Source organism: Paramisgurnus dabryanus, chromosome 12 (assembly GCF_030506205.2).
Source record: "Paramisgurnus dabryanus chromosome 12, PD_genome_1.1, whole genome shotgun sequence".
NCBI lineage: Eukaryota > Metazoa > Chordata > Actinopteri > Cypriniformes > Cobitidae > Paramisgurnus > Paramisgurnus dabryanus.
In genome coordinates, this window is record NC_133348.1 from 18982757 (window position 1) to 19002655 (window position 19899).

Here is a 19899-nt window from a genome sequence, read left to right on the forward strand (position 1 = left end):
GTGTGTTCCTTGGGTTCATCCATAGACAGTAAAAAATAGCTTCATGTAAGATGAATTTATGTGCAAAACAGTAAACCACAAAAAAATGACTTTAGCTGGGTTTTCACAAGCAGGATCACAGATTGTACTTAATGTAAAAATAAAACAAAATAAAATAATACTAAAATTGCATGTTTAGTGAATGCTAGTTAATTTTTTTACCCTGGTATATATTTTGTAAAGGTTGCTTAATGCGTTCTTTTTCAATGTAATAAAAACACTTTATTGTTTTAAAAAGACTTTTATTATGGATATATTAATCGGAAGCAGGAAGTTTATCTTTCACCACAGTTTCCGTTTTCACGCTGTTCTCAGGGCTGGGTCCCTGACAGCTGATATTATTTTTAGAAAATTGCATTTATATTAAACAAATAAACGTAGATGCGTTAAAGCACGCATTTTAAGGATTTGTCTCAATTTATCGGATAAGTAAGGTAAGATTTCTTTATACTCATCTTTATTACCTTCCCAAAATGGCTCCTGAATGACTGTTTACACTGTCAGCTGTGTTCTGCATAACATAGCTATGTTGTTATGATAATAAAACCATCTCCAGCCATATATTGAACATTTATATAGTTTGCGATTACACTTCCTGTCAGATCGACCAGCAGCGTTAAACCTTTGTTTTTGGAAAATAATTTTACTGCAGTGCGGGCAGTAACGGCTGGTTGTTGTGTGTGGTTTTTTACCTTTAGAAAATCTTATTTGTTAACGTTAAATGTTTTTAATTTCACCATCATTTCCCATTCTCCTTAGCTGTACATGTAAAGATTGATCCTTAATTCATAATTTATATTCTTTAATATAATCAAGATAATAATGTTTTTGTGATATCAATGATGCAATTACGATTTTAATTTCAGGACTAACCATGACTGCCATCAAGCATGCACTTCAGAGGGATATTTTTACCCCCAATGATGAGCGTCTGTTGAGTATTGTCAATGTCTGTAAAGCAGGAAAAAAGAAAAAGAACTGTTTCCTGTGTGCCACAGGTAACACTTAACTATCTGCTGATACCTGTCAAACACCTTATAGTTGCATTGTTTGTAAACACTCATTTTTTATTGATTTATTATCTATCAAACTATTATCTCTAGTTACGACGGAGCGTCCGGTGCAGGTCAAAGTGGTGAAAGTGAAGAAGTCAGATAAAGGAGATTTTTATAAGAGACAGATGGCATGGGAGCTACGGGATCTGACCAAAGTTGATGCCAAAGATGCCAATAAGGTAAGAGGAAATATGTAACCCTGTCTGTGAAATCCAGATTAAAGTTATCTAAGATATCAAGGTTATATTTGTACAGGATTTTCTTTACATTTACATGCAGCAAATGACAAAAAAAAATACTTAAGATGAGTTTTAAAATTTGTATAATGTTACATTTGAAAATTTTCTCTTATCATTCATATAACCCTGTAGGAGAACCCAGAGTTTGATCTGCATTTTGAGAAAGTTTATCGCTGGGTTGCGAGCAGCACAGCTGAGAAGAACTCATTCATCTCCTGTATCTGGAAGCTTAACCAGCGCTACCTTCGAAAAAAACTGGAGTTTGAAAACGTCAGTCCACAGCTGCTGGAAGGTGTGACACACTACTGATTCTGGTGATGTGGAAGAGCCACAGCTTGTTATTAAACTATCAGCCATTTTCTAATATGTAATTACTTTATAGCCGTAAAATAGAAACAAAGGCCTAAAGCAATGGTACTGTACTCGTTTTGCATCAGGACCCAGATTTGCAATATGCATCAAGTGTAGAGACAGTACCAAAACTTTTTTCATATACAAAGTTATTAAAATCAAACCTAAAAATATTGCATACTACTGCATAGGACCAACAATGTACAAATAATTAACATATTATAATTATATTGGCAATGGCATGCAGTATTGTATAAAATATTAACAGTGTGGTTGGACGTAAGGCCTTTTGAGTCAACAACAAAAATGATGGGAAGCATTTTCTCATATTTTTTAAATGTTGTGTAGTCTGTTTATCTTGTTGGCTGTATGAATTATTATATAGGTAGTTATGCAAGTTATGTGTCCTAAAGCATGAACATACTGTAGAACAGTTAGACGGTAAGAACTCAAACTAGTTTCTTTATCCTTCTGCAAGTTCTCTCTCTCTCTCTCTCTCTCTCTCTCTCTCTCTCTCTCTTTCTCTCTCTCTCTTTCTCTGAGCTCTTTGGGTTCTGCTGTGTCTTTTTAAGTGTCCATTAATGCTTTAACCTGATCTGTGCTATTCTCTCTAAATCTCTCACTGGCCAGAACTTCCTAAAGCTGAAGGTTTGTACTGTACTTTTTCCTCCAATTTTGTCCTTTTACCTTCACCTCCACTTTTCTTTTCTGCTCAGTATTTTCCCCCCTTACTAACGGTCTGTCCTCCCATTAATACATTCATGTAGTCATATACAGGGTTATCCAGCTAAAACATTGCTCACCCTCTGGATTGTATTTGTCTGCATGCGTTTATTATATTTATGTATGTAGTAGTTATGTAAATGTATGAACAAGTATAATATGCATTTATTTGTTTAAAAGATGCTCTGTTTTCATCCTTGATTTGTCTTTCCTCATACCCATTTCTCCAGAGTCGGTCCCAAGTGGAGAAAGTCAGAGTGTTGCCGGGGGAGACGAGGATGCTCTGGATGATTACCAGGAGCTAAATACTCGCGAAGAGCAGGACATTGAGGGCATGATGGAGGTGTGCGAATATGCCATCTCCAATGCCGAGGCCTTCGCTGAGAAGCTGTCTCGTGAGCTACAGGTGTTAGATGGGGTAAGTATGAATGTTTAAGTGTTTCTCCATAATATATTTTGCAACCTTGCTAGTGACAAGCCAGCAAAAGCAATGCTTTAGTAAGTAATTTGCTGTTTTCTATATAAAATCAACCTACATAATGTAAAGAACATTCTGTGGAAAATGACTTTGATATCTTTAATATTGACTGAGTAAGACCAAGTGAACGATTGAAATCAATGAGTGAAAGCAAACTTTGATGCTCCTAGGCATCACTTTTACAAACAGGGTGACTTTTATTGGAACAAACTCACAAATATGTATATTTTTAAAGCTGAAGTGTGTTATTTCTGCACAACTGTCTTCAGCATTTTTTTCTATTTACATGTACATCATTTATATGTATACATTTGTCAGACGAGAAGGTTTGTCCAAAAAGACTTACAGTCATTCAGGATATGCTTTTTAGATCCCATGATGCACAACGCAAATGCAAAACTTTACAATACTGCCTATACTTTTTTTGAAGCGTGGCTGCTGAATACGTTTACTGAATACTGTGGCACTAAATGTAGTTGTAAAGTAGCTCAATTGCACCTGTATTCAGGGGTTTATTACTAACTTTATCTACACTGAGCTTCCTCAAGGACAATGATTAACTTAAGGTCAAGGTCAGTCATATTGGGAAATATGGAATAATATTAGATATTATAAAAAAAACTGAGAATCAACGCTAGTCATATTAGGTAATAGTTGGTAATATTAGGCATTATGACTATTGTTTAGAATAGTGATGCACCGATGTATCGGCCGCCGATATTTATCGGCCGATTTTTGATTAATTTGAAACCATCTGCATATCGGCAATAGCACGAGAAAGGCCAATACCGATTGTTTATTAATTAACTACATTAAGAAATCCATTATATGTAAAAAATGAGTTAATGTTGAATAGCTGAATAGCAAAAACCACCTTTGAAGGTTGTCATGTTGTCTTATTATATTTGTTTTAGCTTAATTTGTGCCTCTCTTCTTATGTTGGTCAGTTGAATGTTAATTAGATCCAATCCATGTTCAGTAAAAATAATTTGATGCAGAAATAAACTAGCTAATAGACCAACTGTATAGTATTGTTCACAAGTGTTTAATATCGGTATCGGCCAGAAGTTGTCTGTTTAAATTGGTATCGGTATTGGCCCAAAAAATCCTATCGGTGCATCCCTAGTTAAGAATCATATTAAAGATCTGCTTTGTTTTGTACATGGTTTAGATTAGGGCTGTCACGATTGTGAAATTTGGCTGACGGTTAATTGTCTAATAAATTGTGACGTAATAATGATTAATTGCCTGTTTTAGGACTTTGGCGATAATGACAATTAATTGTCTGTTTTATTGCTTTAATACTCATAAATTTTTTGTTTGTTCATGAAATAATTTTCACACATCGGTGTGATTATTTAAATTAAATATTTAGCAAAGTTTACCTGGCAGTAAATATTAATACACAACACATATTTGAAAGTAATTAATGAATATATCTTCCAAAAACTGAAAATTCGTCACAAGAAATAAACACAATAAATTGTCTGAAAAATAACTGAAAATAAAAATGCAATCAAAATAAACAGACTATACCAGAACAGGCCTTATGCTACGTACACACCAAACGCGTGCATCGCGTTACTCGCTCAAGATTATTCGCGGGATTAAACTTCATGGCATGCAAATTTTTCGCTTGAGTTGAATATTTTGAGGCGAATAGCGTGTGTTTTCGCGGTAAACGTCATTCGCATCGCCCCACATGAGGACGCGTGTGATCGAGTCTTTGCATTGACTTTGTATGTAATCTACTCATGCAAATCGTTGAACTCGTCTGGTGTAAACCCATGGTTAAATGGGACATTTTACAAGACTTTTTTCAAATGTAAAATAAATCTATGGTGTCCCCAGAGTACACATGTGAAGTTTAAGCTCAAAATACCTCATAGATAATTTATTATAGCATGTTAAAATTGCCTTTGTAGGTGTTTTAAATGCAAGTGGCAGTGTTGTGGTTGGATAGTGCAGACTAAGGGGCGGTATTATCCCCTTCTGACATTACAAGAGGAGCCAAATTACAATGACATATTTTTTCAGATGCTTACAGAGAATGGTTTACCAAAACAAAGTTATTGGGTTGATCTTTTTCACATTTACTAGGTTAATAGAAGTACTGGGGACTAAATTATAGCAGTCAGATTTTCATGATATGTTCCCTTTAAATAGTAGCCAAGGTCATATTAGTTCTGGACCACATGTCTATAGTGCCTGCAAAAAACTCCTTACAGACCCTTAAGAATAGCTTCCTTCACTTCCCTAAATTTTAAAAACCTGTTTTGAAAATTTATGTTTTACCTGGCAGTTCATACTAGAGATCTTCTCGGGTCCAAAGAAATGTACCCGACCTGAAATGACCTGAATCACTTTATACCCCGAACCCAACGTGCTTAAATATTTTTTTTAAAAAAGAAAGACCCGAGACAAACCCTGAGAAAATTAGACCCGAGTTCGACCCGAACCAGTGGCATTTTTTTAACCCGACTGGACCCACTTGTGTTTTTTAGTAAGATGTACAATCATTGCACTGATCTGATCTTGGCGATGAGGTCAAACAATCGCGATGAGATGATTATTTAATTGTTGTGACAGCCCTGGTTTAAATTAGATTTTTGCTATTGTGAATCATGTTGCCTCACTCAGTTGTTCATCTATTCGTCTCTGGTCAGGCTAACATCCAGTCCATTATGGCCTCGGAGAAGCAGGTCAACATCCTGATGCAGCTGTTGGATCAGGCTCTGTCAGAGGTGGACAATATCGAAGGCAAGCTGCTTAGCTACGAGGAGATGTTGCAGAGCGTGAAGGAGCAGATGGACCAGATCTCACAAAGCAATCGCCTTATCCAAATCAGCAACACTAATAATGGGAAACTCCTGGATGAGATCCAGTTCCTAGTGGTGAGTTTGGGTCACAGTTAGATGTGATGTCAGGTAAATGTGCTTTCATAGGCAGGGTCACATATTAGTAACTATCACTTTGAAAAGATTATTAGTTGCTCATGCTGAAATTCCGATGGATTTGTAATGATGTCACTCAATCTAACTTGCACTTTCCATTTAAAGTCCTGAACACAGAAATGTTGAAAAAGTAACTTTTCAATTCAGTCTTTTTGGCGTGTTTCAGCAATACATTTTTAACATTTATATTGTTTTTAGAAACCATTTTCATTATTGACTTAGGGCACTCAGGATTACTGATGGGTGTTTTTTTCAGTGTACTTTATTGTCTTTATCCCCATGCCTGTTAGAACTACATGGATCTGTCAAAAGGGCACATCAAGGCGCTGGAAGAAGGAGATTTGTCTTCTCCTAAGGGTATCGAGGCCTGCATCAACGCTTCCGAGGCTCTGTCACAGTGCATGAATGTAGCACTAAAACCAGGTGTTTGTAGATCAGTTGCACAGCTCTTAATGCATATTTTGTTCAAGTGTATGAATAAAGCAGGTGTCAGTATAAACAATGTGAATGTGTTAATGTTGTCCTGCTATAGGTCACGATAAGTTGACGGCAGTCGTAGAGCAGCAGCGTCTGTTTTGTAGGCTCAGAGATAATTTTGCCCGGCGTCTAACCAACCACCTGAACAATGTGTTTGTGCACCAGGTAATGTACACAAACCTTAGTAAACACACACACACACACACACACACACACACACACACACACACACACACACACACACACACACACACACACACACACACACACACACACACACACACACACACACACACACACACACACACACACTCAGGTCATCAAAAAACCTTAAGTTTTATTTCGAATCATTCCTAAGAAAATAAACCAGCTTATACATTTCTATAATGTTTCTTATAAATCTGCCTTTGTCTGTGATTGGCTTTTTCTTCTATGTTCCTGTTTCCTATTGGCCACTGGTCTTGTCTCTCTCTACCACTTTTACTTCACTGTTCTCTCTGTTCCTCTGTCAGTTCAACCACTTCAGTCACTTCAAAATGACCATCCCTCAATTCTATAGGTCGTCCTGTCTGTCACTCCCTGTGAGTACGCCCACTCCAGCACCCCTTTGCCCCGCCCACTGTAACGTACGCAACTTCACTCATCACATAACCGTCTCATCAATGCTTCCATAGAAACATACAGTTTAAGCATGCTCATGGTAACATTAGCCAAATGTTTTCATCTTAGGATACTAAGATGATTCCCTTCTTCATAAACCTCCTTCATCATGATTGTGTCGTTATTATTCGTTTTTGCCCTCGTGAGATGTGAAGGGGGTCTTCATTGCCTTGTTTTGCTAACTCTTCGATGGATTTATGGGTGCTCGTGAGAAGATGGCCTGGTCAGCATGCAGTTCCTAGTAGTGTATGCTTTTTTGGTCCTGAATGTTTTATAGATGCATTTCAAAGGAACTGCTTGAATGGGCGAATAGCTCCCAAAGCGCTACTTTGATTTTTGTGGCAGCGTTCATAGACTCATTAGGCTTGATGGTAAACTGCATTAGTGGACATTTTACCTCACTAATAACTGTTATAACAGCAACATTTTGTGTGGGTGTGACAGTTTGTATGCATTTTCCTTAACTCTGGAACCCGCGTGCATCGGCTTATGTCGTTTAGAACTTTTCTCATAAGTCTTTTTTTCTTTGTTTGTGTGTGTAGGGTCATGATCAAAGCTCCACGTTGGCCCAACACACAGCTGAGCTGACTCTGCCCAAACACAGCCCCCTGCACAGGGAGCTTCTCCGATACGCCAAACTGATGGAATGGCTAAAAAACACGCAGACTGATAAATATGACGGGCTTACCGCGGTAAGTGTTTATCAATGTAATGATTGTCATTTAATTATAAAAGTCTTCATGAGGTATGAAAGCATTATGTTATGTTTGTTATATTCTATGGTTGATGTCAGGTTTAATTGTTGGTCAGGAATATGCTGTTTTAATTTTGATTTTAACACGTGATTTTAGAGATATCTGTCTTTCCCCATTCAAGTAGATAGGACTTTAGTCTTGCATGACTGAAATAACGACTCAAACACGCCGCTTACTGGTGCAACTTCCCTAAAGAGACTTTGGTACTTACCCAGCATATTATAATACTGGTATCTAAGGGTTATTATCTTATAAAACACAGTTACATAGTAACTACATAGCATGTACTATCTACATGTGGTAAAGGACTGTAAAATAAAACAACATTGCAATCTCTTAGTCTCTTATCAAAGTAGCAACTTCTCAGCAAAAAAAATATATTTTATATTTAATTGCTTTAGAATGATTTAATCCTCTTAATGGTTTTTGTGAGATGTTAACCTAATAAACTTGATGAGTAACATAAACTTTAGAAGGGTTATTACTTTCTTCATAATCACTCCGTGCTAATTCAGTTCACAAATGATTTAAACCCATTCGTTTCTACTCTTTATTATTAACATATCCTAAATTCCAGTGGTGATAAGAACCATGGCCTGGTGGTTGCTGCATGTGCTCGGCCTCTATTCTTTATATTCTGCCTTTGTACATACTATTGTAAAAAAAATTGTTGGTTGGTTCTTAAAAATATTAGTTTACTAAAAAAAGTTGTGTAAAATACAACATTTGCACACAACACAAATATTTTTAGGTTGAATTAAAGGGACAAATTTTCCGGCTCCCCTAGTTTTCTTTTTACATTACATGTATGCTTTTATCCAAAACGACTTACAGTGCATTACAAGGCCTTATACATTTTTATCAGTATTTGTGATGGATCCCATGACTTTTTGTGCCGCAAACACAATGCTTTAGCACTGAAGCATTTTAATTAAATGCAGAATCTTGCAGTGTGACATTTAATTAAAAAAAAAGTAATAATGTCTTAGTCGTCTACATTCGACTTTAAATGACCAATGCCTCAAGACAAAACACGCAGTCACGAGACCAATTAGATTTTAAATTGTTTATGATTCTAGAGAGAGAGCAAACTATGGTTTATTTACATTATATACATGTCGCAACGATCGCTAAATACACTAAAAATAGTATTCTTTCACAAACGTATCATTTCGCTTCACAAGACATTTTAAAAACCCACTGGGGTCACAAGGATTACATTTATGATGGATGGATGGATACCCTTTTTTGCATAAAATTTTTGCATTACAAGTCTAGCAGAAGCCAGGATGTTATACATTTATACTAGGGCTGCAACTAATGATTATTTTTAAAATCGATTTATCAGGCGATTATTTTTCCGACTAATCGGATAAAATATAAATATTTACTTAAACATTTGATTTTTATATTTTTGGAATCCATTCAGCTGATCTCTGAGTCTGGCTGTAGCACTTTTAGCATAGCTTAGCACAATCCATTGAATCTGATTATACCATTAGCATCGTGCTAAAAAATCACCAAAGAGTTTTAATTTTTTCTATTTAAATCTTGACTCTTCTGTAGCTACATCGTGTACTAAGACCGACTGAAAATTAAAAGTTGCGATTTTCTAGGCAGATATGGGTAGGAACTATACTCTCATTTTGGCGTAATAATCAAGGACTTTGCAGCTGTATCACGGCTGCAGGAGGCGCAATGATATTACGCAGTGCCCGAAAATAGTCCTCTGCTATTAAAGGTGACATAGAATGATTGAACGGGGTATTTATCCTTGTTCTGTGATGTGACATGTAGACAAATTTTTTTTTGTTTGGGTCTGTAATGCCTTAGATGCTTCCTAAAAACCTCTCTCAGATAGCTCTATTAGGGTGGGGGATTTTAAACAAGTGGTTTTGCACCTGTTTGGCTCCCCCTACTGGCTTAACTTGCAATCTCATTACTGATTGGCTGACTTTGCTGCCACTCAAAAAATGTAGCCAATTATTTTAAAGTGGAGGGGCAGGGAGATGCCTGTGATGTCATAAGCATCAGTTTTTCAGATTGGGCAGTTTTCTGGCTGACATTTCTAAAAGAGGAATTTCTATGAGACGGAGATGTTTAGCATGTTTAGCACTTTTTGTATGTTCGTGAATGCGGGTAGACTACCATTATTCAAAAAAGACTAGGTAAAAATGTTTTTTCATTCTCTGTCCCCTTTAACTTCTTCCACCCTGAAGCTATTTTGGGGATTTTTACCTGGATTTGGCCTACCCAATTTCAAAAGCTTCCCATACCCACATGCAGAGGTTTACATACAAAAGTTTGGTATCTTTTTACAGGTAACCCTTTGAAATTACATAAAACACATGGTTGTATGTGTTGTTAGTCCTCTAATAAACACAAAAATAAAGAGGCGCTTTTTGATGTTTTTTTTCTAAAGTTTTTATTTGAAAGTATATAACTCTGGCCGTGGGTATCTCAGGTCCCTGCAGACAGTTTTGTTTGATTCCAGCAATTGTCAGCTTACAGTGGAAAAAGGAATTTTTTCTCTATCATAATCTATGCAAAAGTTATTTTACTCCAACTGAAGGGAGGAATAATACCCCTTTTGTATACAATTTCTGCCTAAAAACATTTGAAGTGCTACCATAACCACATACAGTGGAATAAATGCAATTTCTTTATATCATTTTAAATAAAACACTTTGAAGTTACACAAAAAGCTGCTGTTTGTGACCAATTTTGTTATTTATGTTGTTTTTGATATGATGAAACACCAAATTGTCTCTTTTTTCTGTTGTAAATACTGTCTTTGATAGTGTATAACTCTGGTTCTGTGTGCTCTAGCAGACTGCAGACCGTTCTGGTTGTTAGCAGCAGCAGACAGTAAACACCCAAAAAAAGAATGAACTCTTTAGCATGTCGCATTCAAAAGTTATTCTCATTTTACTCAAGGGTGTGAAAATACATTTTTCATATAAATATTACTTTTTTGTTTTGCACATATAATAAATAGCAAGGGATTATATATGCACACAACCAAAAAAAAAAAGGTGAATGGACTTATTGTTTAGAGTAGGACCTAAAATAAAAGATGGTGTATCATTTGTGGCTATATGTGCTATCTGAGGCAGTCCACACTCAAGTTTCACATATGTTTACAAAAGACCATTTTTTACCTTATTATTCATTCGATGATTGTTGGATATGTGTTGATAATAGAACAAAAATAATGCTGTAGCCTTATTCCTGAGAATGAGAGCTTTCATTTGATATAAGACTTGCCCATTTTTGTCATATTTGACAAATATGAAACATGTGAATATTAAATCATATAAAAAAATATTGGGGGGGTGATAGTGTAAATTAAGTGTAAATAACTTTCTTACAGTAAAAGATATGTCAAAGTGATGCATATCTGCAGAAAGTAGAGACTCTAAGCTTTCAAACAGTATCTCATATGTGTTACTGGGGTCCATGATGGAGCATTAAAGATTAAAATAATATTTTATATTAAGTCAAAATACGAAATTCTGGACCCGGGACAGGGTCCTCAGGGTTGAAGAGGTTAAAAGTAATAATGGGGGCTATTTTCGGGCGCTGCATAATATCATAGAGCAGATGTCTTCAACCTTTTGCAGTCCAAGGACCCCTTATTGTAAAAAGAGGAGAAGCATGGACCCCCTGTACATTATCAAATAATTGAGACTGGATTTACATACTTTATGATGGTTATGCAACATATATATTACAATTTGCAAAATTTTGTATAAGCAGATACAACATATTACATAACATTTTAAATTTACTGAATAGATTTTAATGGGGAGACCTTAATTTCATTTCGTTTTTTATTATTTTATATGGGAACCTTAATGTCATCATTTTTATAATTTCTATTATATTTTATATTCATGCATTTTTGTTTAATGCCTAATTTAATTAAAAAATAAATAAATTCAATGATATTTGGAGGACCCCCAGTCATACCACCTGGGACCCCCAAAGGGCCCCGGACCCCCTGTTGAAGATCCATGTCATAGAGTCCAGTTTTAAAAAGGAAAAATATCGAAACTCTTTGGTTATTTTTGAGCGCGATGGTAATGGTCTAATCACATTTAATAGATTATGCTAAGCTATGCTAAAAGTGGTACCGCCAGACCTGGAAGTGGCTGAATGAATTCCAAAATGGTTAAAATCAAATGTTTAACTTTAGGGGAGCTGGAAAATGATCATATTTTCATTTAAAAAAAATTCATGTCCCTTTAAATCGACATTTAAATGCAACCAGGTAACTTACTTTTTTAAGTTGAACCAACTATTCTTTTTACAGTAAGGAAGGCCAAAAATAATGTGAAATGTGGTCAAATACTTGTGCCTCCCATATATTTTCACAGACCTATATGGATTACATGACCCGATTGTATGACCGGGAAATTAAGGACTTCTTTGAAGTGGCAAAGATCAAAATGGCGGGCACTAGTAAGGATGGGAAAGGAAAGTTTGGTAAGCTCTCACTTAAAAATAAAATTTTGTTTTTTTTAAATGTATGTTAGAAAGCGATTTTATTTCATAACTTCAATCAGTGTGTGTCTTGTGTATGTGTCTTGTGCCATGTTGTGTGTACATTTGTCTTTTGTTGCACTGATGTTACACCACATGATAAACATATGGTTAACTGACCTTTTTTGTGTCATGCTACACTGGATTCATAATAATCCTCTATTAGAGAATCATTGATTACAGCCATTGCTTGTCTTTGATATTTGTCATTTGATATATGATGGTGTGTAATGTCACAATCTGTTTTCTTAGTCTTTATGTTCTGCTTGACCCACAGCTTGTCTACCATTACATAAGATCAGTATTATTAAACGTATACTAGAGGCATGTCACTCACTGTGGAAGAAGCATAAATGCATGACACTGCACTGCAGTCTTACACATTTTTCCAATACTTTAAAAGAGAAGGACTGCTTTAACATTTCTAGCTCATTCAGTATTTTTTTTTAATAAATATTAGCTTTTTTCATATTTTCAAAAACATTCATCTAGCTCTCAGGTGTAGCAAGACGTTCATCCAGTTAGTGTTCTCAGCCTCAGCTTTTCAAAGGTGCAATGTGAGACTTTTCGAAGGGTCTCTTGACAGAAATGCAATATAATATACATAGCTATATTAACAGTGGTGTATAAAGACCGTACATAATGAACTGTATTGTTTTTATTACCTTATAACGAGCCGTTTACATATACATACACCACGGTGCCCCTTGGTGAAGTGGCCATTTTGCGCTTTCATGTTTCTACAGTAACCCTAAACGCACAAGCGGTTTAACAGATTGTGTTTTGTTACTACTTTGTCTTAGACACAATGATGTGTTTGTCAGTGGCGGCCGGTGACTTCTTTTTTTCGAGGGTGCTCGATGCGAAGTTCGTCAAAAACATGTATGTATCCTGTCATGTGTGTGGTTCGTAATGTCAAAGTATGAGTTCTGCGCATCGAGAGATCCTGTGTGCATCACGTGTCTTGTCAAAATAAGTGCCTGCTGCAGACGCGTCTAAAGGGTTTATGATAAAAGAGACGCTCGAGCCAGATACTCGCATAATCTCATGCGTAATCAGAGTTTAGGGTTAAGTTAGTGTCTTGTGTGTATTTTGTGAACGTGAGAATCTCTTTTATCATAAACGGTTTTGACGCATGTGCAGCAGGCACTTATTGTGACAAAACATGTGATGCACATGGTTCACATGACGCACCAAAGACATATTTTGAAAACACAAGCAACACACATGACACTCCGAAAACATATTTTGAATTCGCACCCCTCGGATGAGCAGTCACAAGCCGCCACTGGTGTTTGTCCTGAGCCGTTGGTTCCAATTCACAGTCGCACCGCTAGATGCAACTAAAAATCCCACATTGCACCTTTAAAAGCAATTCAGGTAGTACAATGCATGTCATTGTGTTTTAAATCTTTAACCCCTAACTCTGGCACCATGCTGCATGTTGTAAGCCTAACGTGTCTCTGTCTTTGCCTGCCTTTCTAACCGGCCTCCAGCCACGCTTCCTCGGAAAGAGAGTGCTCTCAAACAGGAGACAGAGAGTAAGTATCAGTGCCACATGCCACGCCTATCCCACAATGCCTTGCTGCCTCTTAGTGAAAGCGTTTGTCTGATTTGTCCCACCGGCACAGTAAACCAATATTTTAACTTTAGCTTCAATGTTTCATAGTGTTACAGTCTTGAGATACAAGCATAATTTATTTTACTCCATCACACCTCGTGCACATTGTCTCAGATTTTTTGTTATAGTGAAACTAACTGCAAGCATGATTATTTATTAGATATTAAAATGTCATATGGTAATGTATCAGGGGTTTAAAGGACAGAGTTTTATTATCTTATGCCATAAAGCATGACCATTTATTAATGGGAGATTTAAGACTGTACAGTAGTTAGACTGCATGTATTTTATGAATGCTATCAGACCATCATTTTTTGATAAGGTAAGTTATGAGTTTTATGTGAAACATGTGCATGATTATTTTGTGATTAAATCATTAATATCAATGTCGTCTGCAGTAATATCTGTGTTTTATACTGATGGTTTTTCCTGACTCTCTCAGGCCTGCATGGGAGCTCAGGGAAGCTAACAGGCTCCACATCCAGTCTCAATAAACTGGCTGTGAGCACCTCAAACAGCAGACGCTCACAGTCCTCTTCTTTGCTCGATATGGGCAACATGTCTGCCTCTGACCTGGATGTTGCAGACAGGACCAGGTTTGATAAGGTTCGTGCGCCACCACTGAATCTTGTTTTTTCATGATATAAAGAGCTCAGATGCAAAGCCTCTTAACGCCAGTTCCTTCAAAAATGAGATAATGATATTAACCAAATGCTTTTGACACATATTATATGTTCATCAATTACTTTTAATCAGCTTCATTCCGGCCTCAGGTCATTCAGAAATACAGATTTGTTGGCAGAATCCACAAACAGTCATGTCGGAAAACATATCGGACGCACTTAGAGATTTTGCATCTGAGCTCGTCATATGATAAATACCAAGAAATAGTTGATTTGGAGTTATGGATTTATCAGACATCCAAAGTGACTTGTAGTCCTTTCAAGTGACACATTTGATCAATATGTGCATTTTGAGGGAATCAAACTTATTGCAATGGCATTGCCAATTGAGCTACAGGAAAGTCGATATCAATTTTAGGGAAATGTAGCTGTTTTCAATAAAAAAGCTTCTTATTTTTACATAACTTTTACAAATCAAGTCTCTGTAAAGTTGATCTTGAGAATTGTTTCTAAACACACTATAAATAGTAGAAATGTTTCTTGAAACACGCCACAAAGACTGTAAACTATGTAGTACTGAATTGTAGAGTTAGATCATTAAACAGTTTTTCACCATTTCTGCTCGATGATGCACTGGAGCCACCGAGCATGGCCCGATCCCTAACATAATTGCAAGCATCCATTCAGATTGTAGTGGTATTTGAAAGTTGAGAGAGACGGGCATTCCCGCAAGTGGGCATGGTTTCAGTGCCGACAGCGGACATGCCCCCAGCGTTTATGAGCAGAGAATCCTGCCTATTTTTCGAAGATTTTGACAACTTATTTTATTTACTTGACGTTTTTCCATCATTCAAATTTGGTTGGGTGGTTAATAACACATTTTTCTGTGGTGTCACATTTAATATCATACTTTACAGGGACTACAATTATATGAATATAGTGGCATCATCTGTCAGTACTTCTCAGAGTAAACATCAAATTGTTTAAAAAAATAACCAATATTCCAATAAATGATCTTATAAATAAATAAATCATTAGTACTGATTTGTTGAATAGCAACAGGATATTTAAAGGTGCCACAAGCGAATTCACGTGTTTTAGACCATAAAACATTTTTTGTTACATACAGCAACATCTCCTCACTATCTGCTTGCTGCCTGTCCGCTGATCAAACTGTAAAAAAACGCGATCTTTGTAGACAGCCCAGGCTTCGTAAACTACAATAAATACACAGTGGCCAAACCTAGCACCACGAAACAAAACAAAGTGTTCCAGCCAATAAACGACAAGAAGGATTTGGGGGTGGGGGTTGGACGCGTTCATGAAAGCACGGAAGGGAGGGGGAGTTCAAACATCAACAAAAAGTGACTTCTCACAGATTCGCTTAGAGCACCTTTAACCTCCTAAGACCCAAGCTTTGGTTTGTCTTTTTTTAGATTTCTTCCAGCTCTTTGGGGTTAGGAAGAACCAATAAATAGAATAACCAAATATTTTTCTTTGAACATGAAACAGTGTAATTGTCCACGTTTGTATACAACAGGTTCCAGTTACACAGAATTAAGTATTATGGTGCAAACAACTCAAAAATGAAATGTCCACATATGTGGACATCCAGGTCTTAGGAGGTTAAGTATGGGTAAATACTGACATTACTGACAAATTAAAATGCATTACAGTAAATGTTTGTGTGTGTGTGTGTGTGTGTGTGTGTGTGTGTGTGTGTGTGTGTGTGTGTGTGTGTGTGTGTGTGTGTGTGTGTGTGTGTGTGTGTGTGTGTGTGTGTGTGTGTGTGTGTGTGTGTGTGTGTGTGTGTGTGTGTGTGTGTGTGTGTGTGTGTGTAGATTTTTGAGCAGGTCTTGAGTGAACTGGAACCGCTGTGTCTGGCTGAACAGGACTTCATCAGCAAGTTCTTTAAGCTTCAGCAATATCCCACACCAGCACAGGTGAGGTGTCAGTCAAAAACTATTTACTATACCAGTGGTCTCCAACATGGTGCTCGCGTGGAGCCTGCGAGTTGCCCGCCAAAGCATATTATGTTAATAGCCTCAATTTTTATATTAATTTATTACATATTTTTATATTAGCGTGGCTTATTTTATGTATATTAACATTTTAAATAATGATAAAACAAATCAACAAGTATAACAAAAACTGTTGAGTAGATAAAAAAAGTAGCCCTCCATATTGTTTTATCCATTGTGGTAGCCCTTGCTCACAAAAAGGTTGAAGACCCCTGTACTACACTATAGTGGCTCGAGTGCATGTATGCTTTAATGTTACAAATGCTTGAATAGGGAGAAAATGTGGATGACACAGATGGAACCGTGCAGTCCAGGCCAACCAGTGAATACAAAATTTCGATGTCAGAGTGAGTAAGTTTTTTTTTAGACTTTCTCAAGAAAAATCACTTTGTTTAAAACAAAACTTTGTTTCTCTTGCAGTAAAGACATGATCCGACTGATGATGACTAAGATTTTTCAAAGCATAGAGCCGGAGCTGAACAGTCTTATAGCTTTAGGTGATAAGATCGACAGCTTTAACTCTCTCTATATGCTGGTAAAGATGAGTTACCACGTCTGGACGGCCGAAAACGTTGATTCTGCCTCTTATCTCAGCACGACTCTTGGCAATGTGCTGGTCACCGTTAAGAGAAACTTCGATAAGTGCATTGTGAGTTGAATTTAGTTTGATCCATGTATTGTTTTTGAGATTGTTTTTATCTCCTGACCGCTGTTTTGCTCTTGCAGTCTGGTCAGATTCGTCAAATGGAGGAGGTAAAGATTTCCAAGAAGAGTAAAGTGGGCATCTTACAGTTTGTCACTTGCTTTGAAGAGTTTGCAAAGCTGGCTGAAGCTATTTTCCGAAATGCGGAGCGACGTGGTGACCTGGACAAGGCCTACAGCAAACTCATCAGAGCTGTCTTCCATAACGGTAACGGTCTTGGCTAACCACAACTACATAAACGGATATGCATGAGATGCCCTAAACAGCTTTTGGTGTCTGTCCGTTTTTTGTATATAGTTGAGAAAGTGGCCATGGAGAGTCAGAAGACCCCACGTGATGTGGTGATGATGGAGAACTTCCACCATATTTTTTCAACGCTATCTAGCCTCAAGATCTCCTGCCTGGACACGGAGAGAAAAGAGGCCAAACAAAAATATACAGAACACCTGCAGTCCTACGTCATCAACTCATTGGGCCAACCGCTGGAGAAACTCAACGTGAGCTGAGAAATGTGTTTATGGAAACCTTGAATCAGCAATGCGCCAGTTTGTGCCAACATTTGTGTGGACTCATCAGTAGTAAATTAAAATGGATTCGGAAAATATTCATGTAACAGTAATGTAAAAAAAAGTTTTTAGCCATTAATGGGAATGCAAAGTTCCCTTTATTCAAAATCCACTGGTTTGGACTTAAATGTGTGTTGACTGTATGAACACAACCACCCTTCAATAAAAAAAACACCTAGGGGCGGTTTCCCGGACATAGTTAAGATTAATCCAGATCTATTTTGAGCTAAAATGTCTCACATTTTGGGTAAACCTGGGATTTATATTACATCTTGTAAAACATCTTTATTCTCTTGTTTCCACAAAATTAATCTTGTCTTAATCTTTGCTTTAATGTATTGTATTGGATAAATATTGAAAGCTGTCGTTTATTTGTTTTTCTCATATTGCAGCACTTCTTTGAGGGAGTGGAGGCTCGTGTAGCTCAGGGCGTTCGGGAGGAGGAGGTCAGCTACCAGCTTGCCTTTAATAAACAGGAACTTCGAAAAGTCATTAAAGAATACCCTGGCAAAGAGGTGAAAAAGGGTCTGGACAACCTCTACAGAAAAGTAGATAAGCACCTTTGTGAAGAAGAAAATCTGTTACAGGTAAAAAAAGAACAAGACTAACATACTGTAAATGCGAAAAAGCTCCACTTTGACATTTATGGGAGCTTGAAGGACTAATTCACATCCTGTTCTTGTTTACTTACGCCCATGTCAGTCCAATCCCATATGCTGTTATTTTTTTCCATGGAACACAAATTTTGAAGAATCTTTACATAAATCTTTTCTAAACAAATATAACAACCAGTGAATATTGGATGCCAGCTCGAAAAAGGGCAAAAAAATCTTTCTGAACGCATACAAACCTATGTTTGTTTACTCATTATCTACTCAATTATATGGCCTATATGGTACAGGGTTGATCAGGTTAAGGTGATCTAGTCCTTTATATGTCACAATTAATTTGTGTGCATGTACTTGTATAATTGAGATCACTGGGGACAAGTATGACCTTTGTCCTGTTCACCAGGTGGTGTGGCACTCCATGCAGGACGAGTTCATTCGCCAATACAAGCACTTTGAGGGCCTGATAAACCGCTGCTACCCCGGGTCTGGAATTACAATGGAGTTCACCATTCAAGACATGCTGGAGTACTTCTCCAGTATTGCTCAGTCCCATTAAAGTTAAAGAGAGTGAGTGAGATAAAGGTGAGAGTGTGTGTAAAATGAAATTGATGGGTGTGTGAGAGAGAGAATGAATGCAACACAGCATATATTTGTATATATATTCCAGTGCTTTTTGCAAGTAATCTCTGTGCCATTTAGTTGAGTAATAACACTTGATTTGTTTTGTAACATTGTAATATGCTCACTTGAGATTAATGAGTCATCTTGAAAAAAAAGTCTTTATTTCACATTATGATCATGAATGGTAATTAAATGACTGAACACTACAAATGTACATTACTTTTCTGCCTGGTTGATCTTTTATGCAAGTGTATGCTGATTAGTATCAACACATTACAATAAAATTACCATAACTACATAACCACATGACTCATATGCATGAATAGACGTAAATAGCTTGTAGTACTACTGTACTGTATTAACAGTTACTTTATATAAACAAAAAGAACACATCTATGGTAGTATACTTCAGTATTTACTATATAACATTATATTTACTACGGTATAACTTAAAGGGATAGTTCGGCCAAAAATGATATTAAACCCATGATTTACTCACCGCGAAGCCGTCCGAGATGCATATGTCCATCATTTTTCAGACGAACACATTTTCAGTTATTTTAGAAAATGTTTTAGATCTTTCAGTTAATCAAATGTAAAGTTATGGGGTCCACTCCTTCAAGTCCAAAAATCCTTCACAAAATAAATCCATACGGCTCCAGGATGATAAACAAAGGCCTTCTGAGGGTAATCCGCACAGTTTTGTTGTAGAAAATCCACATTTAAAACTTTATAAACGAAAATAACTTGCTTCCGGTAACGCTGCCATCTTAGTCGCGTCTGCATTCAAGATGAGAGCTTTGCGCTGCTTACAGAGGTTTCTCTGCTGCTGCTCTGTGCCCCCGCCCTCCGAATTT

At 36.9% G+C, this 19899-nt stretch overlaps 1 protein-coding gene across 6 annotated transcripts; it reads left to right on the top strand.

The window, feature by feature from the left end:
* The first annotated feature begins 312 nt into the window (after positions 1 to 312).
* Positions 313 to 19314, top strand: exoc1 (exocyst complex component 1). Of its 6 annotated transcripts, XM_065257032.1 has the most exons (21): positions 313 to 473; positions 906 to 1037; positions 1143 to 1273; positions 1466 to 1625; positions 2315 to 2332; positions 2638 to 2825; positions 5552 to 5779; positions 6130 to 6262; positions 6372 to 6481; positions 6829 to 6897; positions 7519 to 7668; positions 12111 to 12219; positions 13773 to 13817; positions 14340 to 14503; positions 16362 to 16463; positions 16815 to 16888; positions 16962 to 17190; positions 17268 to 17451; positions 17542 to 17741; positions 18203 to 18397; positions 18825 to 19314. In XM_065257032.1, exons 2-21 carry the CDS (start codon positions 914 to 916, stop codon positions 18975 to 18977), a joined length of 2766 nt encoding a protein of 921 aa, XP_065113104.1. In that variant the 5' UTR covers positions 313 to 473; positions 906 to 913; the 3' UTR covers positions 18978 to 19314. The 6 variants fall into 6 exon arrangements, with proteins under 6 accessions (XP_065113104.1, XP_065113106.1, XP_065113107.1 ...); XM_065257034.1 differs by lacking the exon at positions 13773 to 13817; XM_065257035.1 differs by lacking the exon at positions 6829 to 6897.
* Positions 19315 to 19899: the final 585 nt, after the last annotated feature.

Bases quoted from the DNA above. Each gene is read 5' to 3' on its own strand.
- exoc1 (XM_065257032.1), top strand. From the start codon at position 914: ATGACTGCCATCAAGCATGCACTTCAGAGGGATATTTTTACCCCCAAT. The intron at 5,780-6,129 runs GTGAGTTTGGGT...CATGCCTGTTAG, and splicing joins ATGAGATCCAGTTCCTAGTG to AACTACATGGATCTGTCAAA. The intron at 6,482-6,828 runs GTAATGTACACA...TTCCTCTGTCAG, and splicing joins ACAATGTGTTTGTGCACCAG to TTCAACCACTTCAGTCACTT.